The sequence below is a fragment of the Phaeodactylum tricornutum genome, chromosome 4, assembly GCF_000150955.2.
Source record: "Phaeodactylum tricornutum CCAP 1055/1 chromosome 4, whole genome shotgun sequence".
NCBI classification, from domain to species: Eukaryota; Bacillariophyta; class Bacillariophyceae; order Surirellales; family Neidiaceae; genus Phaeodactylum; species Phaeodactylum tricornutum.
This window is the reverse complement of record NC_011672.1, coordinates 135,686-155,585: the sequence shown is the minus strand read 5'-3', so window position 1 is coordinate 155,585 and position 19,900 is coordinate 135,686. Positions and strand designations below refer to the sequence as shown.

General features: G+C 49.1%; 7 protein-coding genes across 7 annotated transcripts; 4 read left to right on the top strand and 3 right to left on the bottom strand.

The window, feature by feature from the left end:
• Nucleotides 1–9: 9 nt before the first annotated feature.
• On the bottom strand, nt 10–6,009 carry PHATRDRAFT_44298 (predicted protein; the record flags this gene model as incomplete). The annotated part of the gene is made up of 6 exons (XM_002178139.1): nt 10–2,415; nt 2,487–2,650; nt 2,918–3,001; nt 3,257–3,790; nt 3,913–5,789; nt 5,832–6,009. The coding sequence occupies 6 exons, from the start codon at nt 6,007–6,009 to the stop codon at nt 42–44; spliced, it is 5,211 nt and encodes a 1,736-aa protein (XP_002178175.1). The 3' UTR covers nt 10–41.
• Nucleotides 6,010–6,466: 457 nt separating this feature from the next.
• Nucleotides 6,467–7,849, top strand: PHATRDRAFT_44297 (predicted protein; the record flags this gene model as incomplete). The annotated part of the gene is made up of 3 exons (XM_002178402.1): nt 6,467–6,544; nt 6,601–7,055; nt 7,247–7,849. 3 exons carry the CDS (start codon nt 6,467–6,469, stop codon nt 7,701–7,703), a joined length of 990 nt encoding a protein of 329 aa, XP_002178438.1. The 3' UTR covers nt 7,704–7,849.
• A 1,393-nt stretch (nt 7,850–9,242) lies between these two features.
• On the top strand, nt 9,243–11,888 carry PHATRDRAFT_44296 (predicted protein). The gene has a single exon (XM_002178401.1). It carries the CDS (start codon nt 10,587–10,589, stop codon nt 11,454–11,456), a length of 870 nt encoding a protein of 289 aa, XP_002178437.1. The 5' UTR covers nt 9,243–10,586; the 3' UTR covers nt 11,457–11,888.
• A 1,072-nt stretch (nt 11,889–12,960) lies between these two features.
• Nucleotides 12,961–13,894, top strand: PHATRDRAFT_44294 (predicted protein; the record flags this gene model as incomplete). The annotated part of the gene is made up of 2 exons (XM_002178400.1): nt 12,961–13,232; nt 13,339–13,894. The coding sequence occupies 2 exons, from the start codon at nt 12,961–12,963 to the stop codon at nt 13,892–13,894; spliced, it is 828 nt and encodes a 275-aa protein (XP_002178436.1).
• Nucleotides 13,895–14,477: 583 nt separating this feature from the next.
• On the bottom strand, nt 14,478–16,373 carry PHATRDRAFT_44293 (predicted protein; the record flags this gene model as incomplete). Its single annotated transcript, XM_002178138.1, has 2 exons — nt 14,478–15,851; nt 15,951–16,373. 2 exons carry the CDS (start codon nt 16,371–16,373, stop codon nt 14,478–14,480), a joined length of 1,797 nt encoding a protein of 598 aa, XP_002178174.1.
• A 735-nt stretch (nt 16,374–17,108) lies between these two features.
• On the top strand, nt 17,109–19,035 carry DHLTA_4 (dihydrolipoamide acetyl transferase). The gene is made up of 3 exons (XM_002178399.1): nt 17,109–17,660; nt 17,771–18,051; nt 18,148–19,035. The coding sequence occupies exons 1-3, from the start codon at nt 17,113–17,115 to the stop codon at nt 18,894–18,896; spliced, it is 1,578 nt and encodes a 525-aa protein (XP_002178435.1). The 5' UTR covers nt 17,109–17,112; the 3' UTR covers nt 18,897–19,035.
• PHATRDRAFT_44291 (predicted protein) lies at nt 19,008–19,876 on the bottom strand. The gene is made up of 2 exons (XM_002178137.1): nt 19,832–19,876; nt 19,008–19,527 (listed from the first exon to the last, which is right to left on the bottom strand). The coding sequence occupies exon 2, from the start codon at nt 19,453–19,455 to the stop codon at nt 19,117–19,119; it is 339 nt and encodes a 112-aa protein (XP_002178173.1). The 5' UTR covers nt 19,456–19,527; nt 19,832–19,876; the 3' UTR covers nt 19,008–19,116.
• Nucleotides 19,877–19,900: the final 24 nt, after the last annotated feature.

Here is a 19,900-nt window from a genome sequence, read left to right as displayed (position 1 = left end):
TGCCTTTTTCAACACGAAATGTTTACTACTACTCGTCAACTTTACTGGAGCCACTCTTTGACAGATGCAATATTCTTTTTCTCCTCCTCACTCATGAGTTGCGTCACCACCTTAACTTCTTCGTCCGACACGTTGCCACCACGAATTTGCAAGACTTGCTTGGCCAACGCTGCGGGTCGGCCATCGGACAAGAAATATTCGGGCGCTCCGAGCAGAAAATCGATCGACAAAGCGTTGCATGAAAGCCACGATGCTATAATCCTGGCCAGATGCTTAGCAGCCATTGGAGCATCAATCTCAATGTCCCGCAGGGACTCCAACGGGTTGTTCATACCTTTAGCAAAAGATGCAAGGGGGATTTTCCCCTGTTTCAGAAGCGCCGCCGTGACCATCAAAAACTTCTTTACGTCTTCCTCTTTCATTTCCATCACTAGCAATATACCAGCCTCAACAACCGCGCCTCCACGAATAACGTCGCCATTGTGCGATTTTCCAATCAAATCATCGAAGGATAATACAGCGTCTGCTGTGTCACCAGAGACAAAGTATTCTTTGAGCAACGTTTTGGTCTTTTCACCCACTTGCTTCGGATCCAAGTATTCCGCAATTTTCGGGGCTTGACTCGCTGGACGTTGACTGCTTCCACCACTGCTTTTCCGTGCCGAGGTTTTGCTATTTTTCCCCGACATTGCGAGCTGCAAACTGCTCATACCGGACGTTGCGTCCGGAATAGAATCTGATTGTGCACGTCGCAGGGAGTTTTTCTTTGGCTTGTTGGGTACTTGCATAAAGCCTTCACCATCCGGAAAGGATTCCTGGCCTTGTAAAGAAGAAGACGACCGCGTGTTGGGCAGAGAAGCCGAATGGGAGCGAGCTACTTTCTTATGACTGCTGCTGTTAGTGTTGATAACGGGACCATTTCTCGACGCCGAGCGTTCCGCTTCCGCCGCTTCTTTATGGATTTGTGCGATAGTTTTGGCCTTTTCCTCTTCTCGGCGTTTGACCCAATTATTCTCTTTCAGTTCGATCAAGTCTTGCAACAAAAATTTGATGCGCGTGCTGGGCGCCTTCGGTCCGGTCGTCTTGTTCGTCTTACCGGCCATGGAATATAGCTTTTCCCAAATTTCGTGCACCTCGGGTTCGTTCTCGTGCTCGTGCAAGCGAGCCCCAATGGTCGCCATGAGATTGGTAAAGCATTCGAGCTTTTCTTCGTCATCAATTACCATTAGGCGTTGCAGGCAACCAATCATAATGGCACCCTTAATGAGTTTCAGCTTGTAGAGCTCACCGATAAAGGCCATGAGCCCGATCGATTGCTTACGTGATTGCAACAGCTCGTACGCCTTTTCGGCGGGGTCCATACTTGCCGGAAACTCAGGTTCCTTGTCGGATATCTCGAACTGTTCCTGACAAATACTCAACAGCATCTTTTTGAAAGTTTTGTGCACGGCCGCTAGCTTGCCGGAGAAGCGTGCGTAGAGTTCGGCAAAGTGGGGTTCCGCCATGGCTTTGTCGACAATCATCTGCATGGTGCCGCGCACCGTCTCTTTGGAGAGGGACGGGTCGGCGTCGCCGTGGGTACTCTTGGCACCGCCACTAAGCGTTTCCACGAAGCGGACCGTCAGCTTGTCCAAGGTCGTCCAGGAAAGTTTGTTGAGAATGGCGGTGGCTTTGCGAAGAATTTCTTCGGGCGAGTCCGACGTTGCGGTTTCATTCTGGCCCTCCATGACTCGAGCTTTCCAGCGGGTGTCGTCGTTGACTTCGAGGGGCTTGTAATCCCACAAGGCTTTCATTTCTTCTTGAATTTGGTTGCCCCGGTCTTGACTCGTCCAAATACAACGCGCGTGCGGAGTCCAGTGGGATGATTCACCGTCGGCCGACACCGTCGGTGGGTCCAGGTAGTTCAGTCGTGTCGCCAGAAAATGCTCCATCGAGAGACGAACCACGACCTTTTCCTGTGCCGTGTTCCCTGTTCCAGTTTCGGTAAAGAGCGTCACATCTTTCAAATTCACCATGGGAGTTTTGGACGACGTCTTGGCCGGCGCTTTTCGTTCTTTGTTGTGCTGGTGGTGGTGGTGGGGTGTGTGACTCACGTTTCCCCCCGTACGGTGGGAGTGGTGGCCACCCGCCGTTCCTCGTCCGCCTCCACGTCCCGTTTTGGTGTTGTTATTGTTCCAACGACTCGTGTGGCCTTCTCCTTGCGGTTTGTTGTTGTTGTTGTTGTTGTTGTTGTTGTGGGTGCGACGCGGGGCGCGACCAACGTCGGCACTGTTGGTGCGACGGGGTGTTGCGGAGACCGTGGCCCACCGCGTCCCCACGGCGGGAGGCGTCCCAACGTCGGCCGCAGTGGCTTGCAGGATAGACGAAGGCTTGTTGGCCCATCCACCAGCACTACCAGTACCGCTACTACCAGCACTGGAAGTCTACACAATCGCGCAACACGAGAGAACCAAACAAGTTCCGAACGTTTGTGAGACGAATCTTACAGCAAAAGTCCAGGAATATCTACCCAACCAAACGACGATCCGTTGATTCCCGCATCACTTGACACCTTTGCGAACCAACAGGATAATGCACCCCCACCATACCGGCACAAATCAAGACCCCCCATGTCGCCGCACGAGAAGACCGTGTCATTCCTCACGCTAGACTAGACGTACCGTTGGTTTGGAACTCATGATTGATTGTCTCGTTCGTTGACTTGGTGTTATTCTACACGTCACTGTCGAACGACTACTGGAACAACACACGAGGGTTACCCAGGATAGGTGCGAGTTCCGGGAAATCAAAAAGTGTCGTTGTACGGCAAGAACCGGATCCTCCTCTCTCGGTCGTTGCTGGAGTGGGGGTCTCCGTACGTTTTTTTTACAGTTCGTACGGCACCCTGACAACGTGCGCAGTCGAGCGTTATACCTACTACCTGGTACGGTAGTGCGTGTACCGTCGGACTTTTTTCTCGTGAGACCGCGTACGGAAGCTTTTCCCGTTCGTACGGCGTCCGCTACCGATTCGGATCCAATCCCACACTATTCTTCCCCTATGAGGAAATAGGAAAGGAGACTACTACCCTAACCAAAAGTACCACACGAATCCCAAACGCACAGTCAATCATCCCGCATTGGTTTCCCTTCCGTCCCGGTGGTCTACGGGGTACTAGCAGGAATGTAACAAGCCAGTCCAGAAACTCTAATATTTCTAGGAATTCAATTCTATCCACTCCAAGGGCAACGCCAACACACGCGTGGCGTCAAACCACCAAGGGGGTGCGTTCCGTGGGATACGCGGGCGCGTCGCTCGTACCACCGTCCATGGCAATTTGGTTGCGAATCACTTGGGCGCGTTTCCATTGTTCCCGTTTACGGAGCATGGTGCGGGGGGTGGTCATCTCCTCCTCTTCGTCTTCACTACTGATACCGTCCGCACATCCGAACGGACCCAACAGAGCCTTGGAACCGCCGGACATTACTTCCTCCCGGAACTCACGGACACCCCGACGCACGTATTCCAACGTCTCCCGGGCCGCCTTGCCGTCCCACGAAGTCATGCGTTCTTCCAAACTCACCAGATTGGGCGCATCACCAGCACCGTCATTGTCGTCATCCTCCTCCTTTTCGTCACGGTCCGAACCGTCCGTATCGTCCCACGCGGGGGGTTCGTGTTGGCCTTGTTGCTCCCGGATGGCTTTCTGCGCGTACGAGGCCAACTCGGCCTCCATTGCATCCTGATCATTTGGTAATGTACGGGCCAATAACGATAATTGGAGAGCCGAAATCAACCAAAACGCAATCAACTGACAACGACCAAAGCAGAAGTAGGCGAATGAGACAAAACAATCAAGAAGCGACCCGTGATCTCCGGCCATTTGCACCGAAAACACACACACACACACACACATATCACCTCGAAACGTACCGTGACATTAAACGCATACTGCCGATCCACATTAAAAATCGATCCCATTAGGGTAATGCAACTCGGTCCGAATCCGCGACCCAAGTTAATGAGTAGGTTAGCCGCCGTCAACGAGGCTCCCCTCGTTTCCGGTGGATTCACGTTAATGAGACAGGGACGAACGTTGACCGCCGGCAATGACGCTACGAGACCACCACCAAAGCTAAATACAAACCCGTAAACGCCGTGCGCATTGGTGAAGTGCGTATTGAGTAAACCCACAAACGGCAAAATGCCGGCAGCCGTCGTTCCGGCCATAAATAGTGGTAAATAGGACCGACGGTAAGATTGCACTTTCTGTCCCCAGTAGCCGCCCAGAATTCCACCCGCGGCACAGCCCAAACCAAACAACAGCACCAAATAGGTAGCCTCCGGCACACTAAAACCGCGTTCTTGCGACAGATAGTCGTTCAAAAAAACAAATATGATACCCCACGGTAGCGAAGAAAAGAACCCCTGCCATAGCAGTATCAGATTGCTTTGGTTGTGTCGCATAGCATGCCAGAACCCTTGCCAAGACAATTTCCGTTCGTACCGCGTTCCCGCCTGCAGCATATCTTGTAGCACCTTTTCCTTGCCGCCCCGCACGGGTTCTTGAACCAAACAGCCGCACAAGACTGCCGATATTAATGTTAAAATACCCGACACAACAAACGCGTGTTGCCACGCTGTGTGTGCTTCGGTCTCTGCTTCGTTTACGTCCAAGACAGTCCCTGACAAAATCCCTCCACCAATCATTCCAGCATACACTTGTCCCAGTATTATTCCCAGCCCCATCATGGCGGTCAAGCCACTGCTGGCTGTATTGCGTTCTTCCGTCGCGAACAAATCCCCCAAAAACGAAAACACGACGGGCACGGAGCCAGACATGAACCCACCGTTGATTAGGCGACACAGAAAGAGCTGCCAGTAGGCGTCGGTATAGAACGCCGTGGCTATACTGGACAAGCCCGCTCCCGTGACTGTTGCCACAAAGAGACGTTGACGAGACGACACCACATCCGCCAATATGCCAATGCCAGCTCCAATGGGGAAGCTTAATACTCCTGTGGCAAGTGCACAGTATGAACCAAGATATAAATCGCGTTGTACGTGATCAAAATCGTAGAATAAGGCCATTTCGGTCAAGTTTGGGGCCATAAGGTTTGACGCACTCCAGACCATGCAAAAAGCCAGGCCCAGTAGTAGTGATTGTGCGTGAAGGGTTTCGTGGACCCGGTGACTATGATGCTTTATTCTTTCATGCTCCAGAAGAGGCGACGGTGCTATCGGTAGTTGCGTGGCCGCCGAAAAGGATATGCCGTTGCGACAATGTAGAGAATCGGGAAGGGTCAACGAAGACATGAGCGAGTCGTTGCGGTCGTAGTCATGATGATGATGTGCCGTAATCTGGTACGCAGATTCCAGTGACAGAGGATATGACTGAGAGCTTATAGTTTGCTCATGGTCCGTATTCTGTCCAGAAAACCCATCTGGTAAAAGCCTGTGGTTCTCTGCTGCAAGCGTTGCAGCAGAGCGTGCACTGTAAGGGTTACCGGTTGTCAAATAAGCTGGTAGCATTGTTGTAAGAGTCAGAGCAGGATTTGCTGCCGCAGCAGTGGTTGAGTATTGCGAGCCCGCTGCTGGTGGGCCGAAACCGCTACTACCCATACCGTCGCTGACGTGATTCCTTCCGTATTGCTGTTGGACTGTGCTTCCGAAAATATTACGCCGCGGAACCAAAGACGCGCTGTGCTTGTCGTCGAACGAACTAGCGATCGAGTTTGGTAGAGAGCCCAAAAAGATGTTCGAAGTTGGTAACGTAAAGTCGGAATGCCGTGACATGTGCATAGCACCCGCTGTACGTGACGGAGGTTGCTGTGATTGTGATTGCGACGTACCGGCTTCACCAGCGTTAGAACTAAGGTCGGAAAGGGTCGTTCCCGATGAGACCCTGCAGGCTGCATTCGACTCGACCTCCGACGGATGAGCCTCTGTCGTTTCCCGCTGCGTGGACGTCACGTCAATGTCGTTATCAATTGGAACAAATACCACCGAATCGTCCGTCACTTGGTCCATGGTGCGTCAATGAAGGGTAGAATGAAGGAATAAGAAATTGAAAGAAAACTCGAGAAAACAGCAGTCAGGAACCTTATCCTTCCGACCAAAAAGGTCGGGTCACCTTTGGTAACTTCAGACGACTCGAAGCGCTTCTAGTGTAATTCGGAAGAGACACAAGGCAAGCCACGTAGAAAGGTTGTGTATTTCGGCTGTATTTGCGTTGGTATGGTATTCCTTCTGCCGAAGAAGCCCTTCTCTCTCTTGTTCATGGTCGTCCAACATGGGAAGCTTGCTTGGCGTGGGAGTTCCGTTGATTTCATTTCTCGTCTAGAAGTCAGACTGTCTGACCAGCATCGTGGGGGCCATATTCTGGTTCCGCACGAAACGTGTTCTCCCGCACTACCGGTATGTCTGGGTGCCTAGAGTATATAGGTAGGTCATATCCGTTGGTACCCGCCAGTGACGTTGCGCCCCGATGCCACCCACTCCACGAATGGACAGGTCCCGGATTTCGACGCGTCACGGTGTTCTGACTCGGTGTGTGGCGGATATCGTAGAGTCAGCATGCGGCATTTGGAATTTTGTTGAGAATTCTTTTCTCATCGATAGAATTCGGAAACCCGATTCAACCCTTCACGCGATCGAACCAACGAACAGCTGGAAGCGAAAAAGCCACCTGGCCTGCATCCTCCCACCCATACTACAGGAGCAATTCACCATCTTGGAGAACAAACTTCTGCAGCCGCCAGCCAATTGGCTCGCGGCGAAGACATCGCGAAACAGAGTTCGCACAAAAAAAACCGAATCTTATCTCCATCGTTACCTTCTAAAATCGCTTGGATCACCATGAAGTTTACTTTTGCTCTACTCGCTTTACCTTTGGCTTCGGGCTTTGCGCCTTCCACTTTCGGAGTCCAACGTCAAACGGCGATCTTTTCGGCGCCGGTGGACACATCTAGTGCTGTCCAGGCCGCCTTGCAGGCTTCCAAACAGTACGGAGCGACGTCGCCCGAAGCTCGTGTTGCTTGGGATGCTGTGGAAGAAATGCGAGCCAACGATGATAGGTGAGTTTCGAACGCCTTTAGCATTCCCGTTATCTGCGTAGGTGATCAATGGCAATGGCAATTAGAAATCAGTACGGGTCCCACGATCTACACTCATCTGAGATTGCTTATCTCGTATCTTATTCTGCTTGGATTTCGTTTCTTACACAATACTGTCGTCGCCCAACCGACAATTTATTTATTGATTACAGTCCGGCGACACAAGGATCTCTTGCGGATGAATGTGATATTGACGAGGACAAGGTCAGCGCGGCCTGTCTCGAATACGGTTCCAAAATTGAAGAACTTAACAAACTCTTAGCCGACCAGGTTCCGCATCTGAACAACGTCAAGACCTTGGCCGACGATTTGCAAAAGATCAAGCTGATTGTCACGAAGAACCAGCCCGCTCCGGATTCGCCTCAGGTCCGTGCGGCTCTGGAACACGCCAAAGCCATGTCGGCCGAACACGGCACGACCAGTCCCGAAGCCAAAGTTGCCTGGGATTCCTTGGAAGAAATCGCCTCCAGCGGTTTGTCGAACGCTATGGGCGCCGGACTCGACCAGGAATGTTTGGTCGAATCGGCCATGGAAGCTTGTCTCGCTCTCGAAGAACTGAATCGGGTTTTGAATCTCGAAAAGTCCAAAAATGAAGGGGCGAATTCATAGACCAAGCATCGGAACACTCTTTGGGCATATTTGGACCCGGCAATTTGGATGCCGCGAAAAAGTCTGCAGTAGTAGCTAACGAATAACAGCCACGCTAATTTGACATTCCTGCTGTGTGGTTGATAAAGCGCACTCGCGTTCGGCCTTCTTCTTGTAGTCAAGGAAGATGTCTTTCCAGTACGGTGCGAGACTGATGTTGGAGGAGAGTGCTTACATTCGACACTTTCTTACCGACAGTTTGCCGCCCTCTAACAAAAACCTCCGTGTCGTTTTCTATGGGGTATTAGCTAGATCTTTAGACGTAGGGTTTTCTTCCCATTGAATATGACAGTGAAATCAAAACGCTGCAACAATGGGGTCATCTATTGGTATTGGTATAAAGTCCGCGCTCGATCGGCAGACAAAGTCGTCCCAGAATGTTCCAAATGTGGCAAGATGACCTCACGGGATGCTGCTGCGGCTAGCGTTAGTGTCTATGAGTTTTACAGTTAATGCAGCTTTGGTATACGCACACCTTCGCTTATCTGGAGAGCTAGGTGCTTTTGCTAACTTAATTTACAGTTAGTGAATTTTCTGCTCGTATGCCAGTTTAAACATCGGCTACCGGTTGAAATAGAACTCACCGGAGAACTGGTGACCGGCGGTACTTGTGGTGCTATAGATGGGACTATTGCTTCATCGGCAGGCAGGTTCCAGGAGTGCAGAACAAAGATTACATTTGGATGATGGCGTTGACGTTGTGAAAAAAGCTCACGTAAATGTTAGTGCTTTGTGTAAATTTCATGAGACCCTTTACGGAGTAACAATAAGTACAGAACTGCCGAGCTTTGTAAAAAGGCTCAGAGTTACTAGCTCCACGTTTCCAGTCGGTTTTTCCGTTAATTGTATGTAATTGCGACTGATAAGTAGACCAATTGGTAATAAAAAATGGCTTTGACCGTGAATTCATATGAACTTATATTCGTGGGGGATTGCTAAAGGTAGACAAATAGGAAATCCGCTTCAGAAACGAGACGTCAATATTTTTCAAGAATATCCCAATATTCTATTTCGACTTCGATCCTGTATGTAGTTTTGGTATTGTGTTTACAGTCAGTTAGATACTTCTTCGGGTATTTCTCAATCCCACTTTGGCATTCACTGTCAGAACGATAAAAATGCCGAATATTATTGAATCCCACTGGTTTACGATTGCCATATACAGAAGGTTGAATTCCTACGAGGTCTTCGGATTTCCATCGAGATCGCTTTTGTTCTAGCTCTATCGACGGAAATTTGTGTCCGTGGCTAGTGACGTAACGCGACTGGAGACCTTTCGTTCCTGGAAATAGCCTCAACTATAAGTTCAATTTACGTGAGAAATCCTGGCCAATCCTGCATCACGTTTGAGAGAGGTCGGTCGTACAAGAAGAGTTCGTGCATAATTTTATCTCACTGTCAGTTAAAATCACCAGATAGCAAACATAAGTCTCCAAGCACCTCGTTCGTTGCGGCAATCGTGCTCACTGTCAAGAAAAGCAAGAACGATCCAAATCAGCATTTGCAACAACATGTGCAAAGGAGTTCATTTCCCTACAATCGTCGACACAAAGAAAATGATTGAATCGAGAGTTGTTTCCCCCCCACTTGACTCAGATTTTCTATGGAAGCCAACGCGGCATATTCATTTCGCCTCTTCGGTTGAAATCATTCCAGCGCTATCTCCTTTGGATTTCATCGACACAGGAGAGGAATTTGCGGCCATATGGTATGCAGCTGAAGACTTGGATCGATTTCGGTCGGAAGTTCGGGACATGTGCCGCAAACTCCGAACCGATAGCACAGAGGAAAAGAAGGCGTGCACTCTAGCACTTGATCACCTGACTCGAGGACTCGAGCAACGGACCTGTCTTGAAAGGCAAAGAAGAAAATACTTGTCAATCAAGTGCATCGTTCGGGCACAGCACAAATTAGAGGACTCATACCAATTGGCGTGCCTCGCTTACAAATGTACACATTGGGCATCAGAGCTGGCTTTAGAGGAAGCTGCCAGGGATTTTGTTCGCGCATACGTGCACGAGACGGATGTGAAGCGCGTGAGGGATGAGCACGTTGAAGACGAGCGAAGGGTGCGGCCTTGTTTGCGCTTGGACATCCCGGTATAGACCTCTTTTGTAAATATTCTGGCTGATTGCGCTTGTGCTATGGGGTCAGTCTTATTCACTGAACAAATAGGCTTAAATAAGACACAGATTGGCCATTGACTAGTTTATTAGCGAGACAATCAAATCGAATCCTCTAGAGCAATGAAGTTTGCTTTGTTTTGATGAGCTTCACCGTCTGGCAAGTTGGCGTTACATCAACAATCTTAACTAATTTCAGAGTTAGGCGGAGTCGATAGTCCAGACGCGAGTAGAAAGCGGAGAGACTGGAGACCTCTCTGGCATTCTTCTTTATCAAAAAATATCACGAACGAGCAATTTTTGTTTTGCCTTAAATAAATTTCAGAACCACGATCGAAGAACAAAAAGAATCAGCAAAAGTATTAATTATACACAGCCAGTCTTGATAGGATTCATTGAAACACAAACATCGATTCAATGGTCCAGGAAAGCGATTCAATGCTATGACTGACTGTGAGTGACAGTCTGTTACATAGGTAAGTGCTTACGTAGTTACCTAACCCTTCTTGTCCAGTCAATCAAATCGAAAACGGTAGACCGTCCTGGATTGCCGCAGAAGCTCTGTGGAGTTCAGAAGATTGACAAACGACTTCCACGTGACAAGATCGTTCGTGCAAGTTTACCAGTTGACAGGGAGAGTCTGCTTCACATCAAACTGCGTTTCACAGCCGTAACGTCATAATATTGCTCTTTCCTAAGGCAAGCGAATACACTTGAAAGAATGACAGGCAATCAACGCACTGAGCTCAGCAGCTCCCCCATTACCCGCTTAAACATCATCAACTTGATAGCTTACACCCTGAATGTGCTGATCACCTATGGAATTGGTGTTGCCGGATTGTTCGACTTGCCTACTAACGGCGATCTCTCGCGCAAATATCAAACACTAGTGACACCGGTAGGATGGGCGTTCTCAATATGGGGACTAATCTTCACCTTTCAGCTTGTTTGGGTTATATTTCAGACTGTTTCGAAGCGAAATCGAAATAGCGAATGGATATCAGCGATTGGAATGGGATACTTTCGAATTTGCGTGGCGCAAGCGGCTTGGACACTTGCTTTCAGCAACGAAGCCATTTGGTTATCGCTTGGTTTTATGGTTCTGATCTTGGTTTTTCTGGTTGAGGCCGTACTTTCTCTGATTCCTAAGCAAGCCTCGGTAGGAGATTATGTGCTTTGGAAGCTTCCTTTCACGCTCCATTGCGGCTGGATTCTCGCTGCCACGGTTGTCAATCTGAATGTTGTGTTGGTAGCAGAAGGATTCTCAACCAATATACAATTTCTTTCTGCCGTCGGTAGCCTTGCATCCTTGTTCCTCATAGGTGTGTTTACGGCCTGGAGACATATTGACTATGTGATTCCGATCGTTGTGGCTTGGGCATTACTGGGTGTATACGTTGAATTAGGCAGTGCGGCCGCCTCTATTGTTATTTCATTTGAACGGTCCCAAATTGATCAGGCTCGGTATGGTGCAATTATTGTATCCAGTGCTCTGATTTTAGCCACTCTGGTGAAGGGTGCATTCAGCCTCTGTCAGGGACGCTCTGATGCCAGCACAGAGGAGTCTCGTTATTTGCGCCAGGACCACTAATTACACATACACCATGTCTTTAAACCATAATAGGATAATATGCTTGATCATATCATTCAACAGCATCGTGTTCCACAATGCATCTAAAATTATTGACTTCCTTTGAAAAGCAAGTAGGTCATGACTTTCCGATGAGCAGCCTTGTGGTTCCACAACAATATAGTATGCAATGTGAGCAGTTCAGGCTATATGGCGAAGATGGCGAGGTTGAACAATGGAAAAGATAAACGCAGATTGAGGTAGGAAAAGCAAGTTTTGCCCAGCAGTGCCACATTTTTTTGTCACAATGCGGCAAAGCAAAATCGATAACAGTGAAACCCAAATGCGCCAAAAGTGAAAATGTCCCACCCGTTCCTCGATGATTGCCATACTGACAGTCAATGAACTACGTACTTCTCTAGTGTAACACCTTTGGGACTATACTTTGGACGTAGGGGAACAAGCTGAGTATTTGCTTGAAAGAATTAAAAACATATTGCGGTAGATCAATTTCCGTCTAAGGGACGTCAGCAAACGTTCGGAATCCCACTTACTACGCTTTATCCAACATTGGTAGCGCAGAAATTGCCCTTCTCTCTTCGCTAGAGACGTACTTACTACGCGTTATCCAACATTGACAGCGCAGATAATGCACTTTTCTCTTCGCTAGGTACGGTCTCTGAATTTTCGGAGAGAATTTTATACACCGTAAGTGTAAGAAAATTGACTGGGATCTGATCTTTACATAAGACGTTAGTGTTTTGCATGACGGACTGGGCGAGTGCTACTGATAACACAAACTGTAACTTCTTCACTCTCAGTCTTACTGGGTAACAGTTCCTTCACAGTCAGGTTGGTTCAGATATGTTGGCATGTGGATTGTTGGAACATCCAGGAACACTTGGATTCAACGCTTTGACAGTGAACTAGAGGATGTCTCCGGAAATTGTTTACACGTTGGTGTTAAATGAAAAGAGGAGAACAAAGTAGAGATATATGGTTTATTGCTTTTTTAAATATATAGGAGGTAGTTGTAAGTCGTTCCGACCTAAAGAAGGTTGGAAGCAATGTAGAGATGTGACTGTACCAATTACGATGAATTCGCAATCAGTCACTTCCATTCATCTACATACGCACCTTTCACTAAAAATGTCATTTTGCATGGAATGACCTGCTCGACTTTCGAGCTTCTTATTGACAAATGACCAACGATGCCTATGTCTGCGGATTGATTTTGTCTATAGCTACCATCGTTTTTCCGCGATCCCTTGCCTTTTAATTGGAACGTTTATCCCGAAGCTAATGAGTCCTTCTCCAGAAATTGGTCGTGACCTGACTCTGTATTTACTGTTAATGACGTGTTAGTCTTGGACGAGACTTCGCGTAGAAGGTCCGCTTTTTCGGAGTTTTGCTCCTCGATCGGACTAATCGCTCACACCTTCAAGACCACAACAGGCGTTCCGGTGTCGTCGTTAGCGTAAAATAGAGAGAACGAACACTGCGCAAGCAAAATCAGCAACCCAACATGGAAAACGATCGCAAACAATACTGGCTCAAAGAGCAGGAGAAAATTCCCAATACTCTGCGGAAGTATTGGAATCCCAACTTACTGCGCAAGAACACGAAGGAGACCTTAGAGGAATCGATCCAGCCACAGACGTCTGTGGAGAAGAAACGCAATTGTGTCTCGAAGACGAGCGAAGACAGTATGGCAATTTGCGATAGGCCCTCAAAGACGAACGCGAAGTGCCAGTCTGAATCAATCTTGCTTCCACGCGAAAAGATGCTTCTATTACTGTAAGTGCTTTGTTTTCATTGTTCATTCCGCCAGGCCCTGTGCATTCTGACTCCACGATTACCAACCCGAATGCTCTCGCTCCTTGCCTCTCCCTTCACTGAACAGTGAGCAACGCATTCGAATCAAACTCAAAAGCGCAGAAAAGGACGTAAAAACGACAGCGAAAGCCGTAGAACATCTATTGTTCAAGACAGCTTCAACACCAAAAGTCTACGAAGATTTGGAAACCTTGGATAAGCGGCTGTATGCAATACTCGCGGCGCTTATGAAACGCAAGGTACGAAAGATCTCGCGGGAGCAAGATCGAACAGTCATATTGAAACATCGCCTAGGAATAAAAACTTTTGAGGCGGTACAGGTGATACTCAGGGAGATTCAGCTCTTACGCCTTGGTCGCGTCGCTCTTGGCTGCAACAAGTTATCTTGCAACTCGCAGACTAAGAAAGATTTACTCAGTTGGCCTGTCAGCAAAGTTGATCTACCTAAAGGAGAGAAGCTTCCTCAGGCAGTCAAGAACATATTTTTCAAAAACGAGCTGACAAAGGCGTGGCAAACGACTCAGGCTGTGTCCCTTGCAAACCACAATTGGGAAGAACTGGTTGCAAGTACAGAAAAAGACATAGAGGCGTATAAGAGCTGGGCCTCTGCGAGCCTTTCGTAGACGTCCTGTGTCTTTACTCTCCCAATTTTGGTGGCTAATTTTTGCAAACTAGCTCTTATACACACTGTAAATTTATTTCGCTTTATTCTTACTATAAGTCAGTCGATGGAAGAATGCTGGGACTGGAGTGAACCAGTAAGGAATGAGTGGAGCAATCGCTATCAGTACCATCTAGTGGGAATTCTCTTCCCCTATCTACTGATTTTTAGCCTTCTCCATGCATTCCTTGCGCTACAAGATAGGAAATTGTTTTGACAAGCAACGATGTAGCAAGATGCACAAGCCACAGTTCACTCGAGGTTTCTCCCAAGTCCGAATTTGACTGCGAAAGGCTGACTCGATCAGAATGGGAACAATAGAAGCACAAACGCAAACAAAAAGCTCAAAAATCGTTGGACATGCTATGCTAACATTATACATTTTAGTTTCTACAAAGCGGAAGACGATAATCCGTTGCAATTATTCTCCGTTTTCCTTCCTTGTGACCTTGCTTTTAGATTCGAAAAAATTGCTTACTCCCCATGAGTGGATAATTCGAAACATACCAGGCTGGAACAATTCGTCTTGCAGTCACTTTGCACGACTACGGTTCAAGTAGAAATTTCACGCAATTGCGGAAAGGCTGAAAAACACGTTCTCGTTTGCTCAAGCCCATTGTCGCTTCGCCTTTGTTGTTGTCATTCATGTAGGCGAACTGCAGCGACTCGTTCGCTAGAGAGCCTTCTTGCTTTCCGCTTTTCTTAGAATGGAGAGACTTGCCTGGTCGCTGTTTCGAATCCATCCAGTCTACGAAGTCGGCGTAATCTCCCATCTGAGACGTTCGAGGTATAGATTCGAAGAAACGCTCATGGTGTTTGGCCATCAGCGTTCGTTCTTGCTGCTGTAATCGTTGTGCCGTTGAGACCTGCTCATTTTTGTTTCCCATTTGAGGGATGTTCTTGGTCGTTCCTCTCGTTTCGTCGCGGACGTGCGTAAAATCTACCAGGTGTATAGAGGTTGGCACATTCTGAGCCTCGATCGAGCTCCCGTTCCAATGCTGTCTCGTATGGAGCATTTGTGCGCTGCGGTAAGAGCTTTTCTCATTTGACTTGTGAAGGATCCCCTTAGGTCGCTGCTCCACATTGGGAATATCCCAAGCCGGCCAGCCATCTTTCGCGACTTCTTGCTTGTGCCGGCCACTTGTACGACCTCGCGAAGGAGAAGGTTTCGGATCCCCTTCGTCGACCAAGGCCCGCATTCCTGGCCTTCTCTTGCATAAATACCCTTGTGCTGGACAACTTCCATCGGTAGCCCGTTCCAGCGCATGCCTAGGCTGATTTCGCGGCGGTGGGCTATGCTGTCGGAAATCGGGTACAGGCCAATCGGTAGGATCTATCGCCGAGTTGGCGTCAACACTGCTTCGGGAAAGAGACATGGTCGCAGTTGTTCCAAAAGAGCTATCTTTGCGGTGCGAGGGACGTTGCATTTGATGCTCGGTATAAGAAGGTAACGATTCCCTCGAGCTCCGCTCGGTGTATTCCATTACGCTCGCCGGATTTCTGTGTACTGGAGGGGAAAGCCCACGGTCTTCCTCTCCAAAGGAATGCGCCATCCACGCGGATGTATCCTTTTTTGGTGCATGCTTGGGAGTCAAATCAGTTCCGTAGCTTCCGGCTTTTTCCTGCGACCAGGTGGACTCCTGAAAGGGAGTCTTCCGTTGGTGCTGCTCCAAGACTCGCGAAATGTACGCGGAATGCTCTTGTTCATCAATGATACGAGCCATTTGGTCCAAAAACTGAATCAACTGTAAGAGCTGCTCATGAGATTGATCCCGCTCTAGTGCTGTCGCTCCCAGCATATAGTCAGGGTGGGTAGGCAAGACGGTGGACAAAAATTTGACCAGACGGGTACCCAAAAGGTAGGCTTTTTCCAACTCTGCACGGTTTGCAATCGGATGATTGACAAACTGATCCAAAACCTGCATCAATTTAGGAAGTGTGAGTAACAAAAGGAGACTGTGGTTATTCAGAAGCGCGATGCAAAATATAAGGCCTACCCTCGCTCGTTCAAACCGTACCTGATTGGCCACATCGTAGTAACGAATGATGCTTGCTGGTTTGACTCGAGAGATACTTAAATTTGCTAGTCCGCCTTCTTTTTTCTCATCTTCGGCAATGATGCGATTCCGAAATGTTTTGCCTGGTCTGCGCCATTCTTCCGCCTTTTTCAGCGATTCCTGAGAAGACGAAATAGAGGTGGTGTCACGATTGACAACGGCGTTTGGTGAAATTTGACGCTCAGTTTGATGCCCATGTAGGGTAGAAGGGTGAACGTTATTTTGTCTATAGCGTTTCTCGACTTCGGTTGCATCTTCGCAGCCGAGTGGAGAATCGTAGTCGCGATGAAGTGTGAAACTTCGGGGAAGTACTGGCTCAGACTTGCGAGCTGAAGACCTTTTTTGGTACGTTGCGATTGAAGCTGGCACTGAATGTCTCGACATGTCTCCTGTGCGTTCGGTGACTATTTCGCTGTGATCTTGTTGTCTCTTTGTGGTCCTTTCCACACAGGTTGATGCGGAGCGTTTGTGGTGTCTATTATTGTACTACCATTCCCGACTTTCTGACGCTATGACTTTTGGAAGTTGTGCAACAAACCGAGCAATCCGAGGCATTTTCCTGGCCGGCCGACAGCAAGTGCCTGCGAGGCTGGCATTATTCCCTATCATGCGCGCGACGGGCGAAACGAAAAAACGATCGGCCCGGAAATATTTATTGAGTGGTCCTCACAAAAATATAGCTTCGAGCCGTTAAAGGAAGAAACTTATTTCAGAGAAAATCTTACTCGTAAATGGACATGTATAGTGTATACCCCCATTCGCGCGGTCCGAAGGATTTTGAAACGCCCAAACGTAGAGATGCTAGTCGGTTCAGGCATCACTTACTGACCGTTTGGAATGACGAGTTGTCTTGTATTATATGACTTTGGGCCGGATCTTCTTTTTCCAACTTCTTGAGAAGCTGCTGTCCGACGTTGGACATTTCAAGCGAACGCGTCGTCCCCCGGACACTTATCGAACACGACCAAAATGGTGGCGAATTCTGCACCGAGAATCGACGACACGAACCCTGTCAAGTCCGGTGAATGACCTTCGCAACGAGAACAATGGCAATCGATACGCGACCCGGTTTCGAATAGTGTACGTTCGACTCGCGTAAACAACAACAACATACTTCTTCAAAATGATCCCACCAAAGTCTTTTTTGGTAAACGTCTGGCCAAGATGGCCTCATTCCTTGGCGTGGCGATCAAATTCGGCCGTGCGCCCTTTGGACTCCTCGGCTCGAACGAAAATGAAGGCGAGCGCCTCCTCCGCAAACCGTCTCTCGGAGCGGAACCAACATCACTGCTGGGATAACTCTCTGCCTACGAGTAACACCTGTTGGTACCTCCGAGGTTCTTTTGCCCGCAACCAATGTCATTCAAACATGCTGGTGTCGGGTTTCTCCACCGCCGTGGTCAACACCAATACAGACACACAATCGCAACAAATCCCAGACCAAAACAAATCATCCGTGCCCTTTTTACTCGCAGACATCGGCGAAGGCATTGCGGAAGTGGAATTGCTGCAGTGGTACGTGAACGCGGGGGATCGCGTACAGCAGTTTGACAAGATTTGCGAAGTTCAGTCGGACAAGGCGACCGTGGAAATTACCTCTCGGTACGACGGCTTGGTGGCATCATTGGAAGGCAACGTCGGTGATATGATTCGTGTAGGGGAGGCCCTTCTGTACCTGCACCCGACCGGCAGTGACATGGTCTCCAAGCGTGGCCTCAAAAGGCCCGAAGACAACCAGTCCAGCAACGTTATCCTCCGCTGGATTCGTTGTCGGAGGGAAGCAGCATCTCGCACAATTCGGAAAACCATCTCCGGTCGGACGACGACAAAGGCAGCACGGTACGCGGGGACTCGAAATTCCAAGCTTCCCCGGCGGTACGCCGACTGGGACACGAACACAATCTAGATTTGTCGGGTATACGCGGCACCGGGCCGCGCGGTCGGCTGCTCAAAACGGATGTACTGACCTATCTACGAGAAGTGGGAGTGCAGCAACAGGATCAAGAAACAGGAGAATGGAAGGCCCCTCGCCAAACGACTACTGATGCGTCCTTGATCGAACGTACCGCCAGCGCAGCTGTTGGCCAGACGGTTGCTGGGCAAGAAGCATCCCTTAAAAATCGTCAACAAGGACTGGTTGACAACGACACCGCCGGAGAAGTTGTTGCCCTCAAAGGTTACCATCGTCTCATGGCACAAACGATGACGGCGTCGTTGCAAATTCCGCACATGGGTCTGGGCGACGAAATTGTCGTCGACCAGCTGCTTGCCTGTCGTAGGCAAATTAACGCTGCACGTCAGGGACCCGACGAGGTACAAATATCCTTACTCGCGTTTTTTCTAAAGGCGTGCAGTCTCGCATTGGGCGAATACCCCATGCTCAACAGTCGGATCGAAGGCGACACCGACGCGTTTCTACAAAACTTCCAGGTCCGGCTGCTGCCTCGACACGACTTGGGAGTGGCCATGGCCACTCCTCGGGGTCTCGTGGTGCCGGTTGTTCGCGGCTGCGAGCAACGTTCGCTGCTGGAGCTGCAAATCGAACTGAATCGGCTAAAAGCCGCCGCGACCGAATCCCGTCTCCATGCAGACGATTTGACGACTCCTACGTTTACGCTTTCCAATATTGGCAGTATGAATGTGGGTCAAACATTGAAACCGGTATTGGTGCCACCCTTGGTGGCCATGGGAGCTTTGGGGCGGATTCAGCGCGTACCGCGGTTTGTGGAGGACGACGACGACGGCGCCAACCCCTCGGACAAGAATACGGTAGTCGCCACGAATATTCTCCACGTATCTTGGGCCGGCGATCACCGTATCTTGGACGGAGCCACACTGGCCCGGTTTCATCTAGCCTTTGCGAGCTACGTGTCGAATCCTCACCGTATGCTACTTCATCTACATTGACTGTGAGTTGCCAACACAAAGTATATTGTGAAACGAATGCATAACCCAAGCTACGTAGTTCGACATTACTAGAAAGAATGTGTATGGATGTTCCGAACGTACGGCAGATGAAACAGGATTAAAAGTTTGGTTGTTTCACATTAGGTGGGCAATCCACAAGACGCTCCTACTAGTCTGTCCAAGCTCACGTCCTTTTTGCGTTACTAGTAGTGTTGTAAGTTTACTTCTTTCGCTCGGCCAATACTTTCTTGACGGCCTTTTGTTCTTCCAGTAGGAACGCGCGCAGGATGCGTTGACGGACGCATCCGTGACAGGCGGCTCCACCGTAGGCCCGACTGACGGTACGTTCCCGCTTCTTGGTACGACGGATGGATCCGGAGGGCAAGTGCTTAATACCGGCGAGGGTATTCTTGCAATCGCAGCACTTGACTCCCTTGCTCGTTTTGCCAATGCGCTGTCCTTTCAGCACTCCACCGGGAGTCCGGACGGCCCGGTATTTGTTCGAGGTCGTGTTGTAGGCGTGGCGGGTGCCATCGCGGGTCCAACGGGAATCCGGCATTGTCTGTGTGTGTGTTATATGTATACGTGTAAGGGTGTGGTGGCGTCGAGATTACGACACGGAACCGTACAACTGTTGAGAGAAAAGAATAAACCAAGAGAGGATGGTGAGAAAATAAAGGGCGTTTAACTAAGGGGGGAATCCAAGCATACAATGAAATAGGCTAACGAGTTCCAATTCGACAGTGTACTGACACGAGTGTTGCTATTCCCGTGGGCGTTTTCCAATGGTTCCTTCGCTCACAAGACTTTTTACCTTCCTTTCCCCTCGCGTGTCGTACGCTCTCCTGACGTGTGATTAGCGGAGTACTCAATGTCTATCTATACACAATATAACAGACCAATACATCAATTACACACACTTGATGTGGTCTCACCTGAACGATTCAAAGAAGAACGACGACAACGACAAACCGAGATGGGGATGCTGTTGTGCGAGTCGTCAG

Excerpts from the sequence above, each read along its gene's own strand:
- PHATRDRAFT_44296 (XM_002178401.1), top strand. The coding sequence starts at position 10,587 with ATGACAGGCAATCAACGCACTGAGCTCAGCAGCTCCCCCATTACCCGC.
- DHLTA_4 (XM_002178399.1), top strand. The coding sequence starts at position 17,113 with ATGATCCCACCAAAGTCTTTTTTGGTAAACGTCTGGCCAAGATGGCCT. Across the intron at positions 17,661-17,770 it reads CGTGTAGGGGAGGCCCTTCT|CAGCATCTCGCACAATTCGG; the intron begins GTACCTGCACCC and ends GTCGGAGGGAAG. Across the intron at positions 18,052-18,147 it reads TGATGCGTCCTTGATCGAAC|AAGTTGTTGCCCTCAAAGGT; the intron begins GTACCGCCAGCG and ends ACACCGCCGGAG.
- PHATRDRAFT_44291 (XM_002178137.1), bottom strand. The coding sequence starts at position 19,455 with ATGCCGGATTCCCGTTGGACCCGCGATGGCACCCGCCACGCCTACAAC.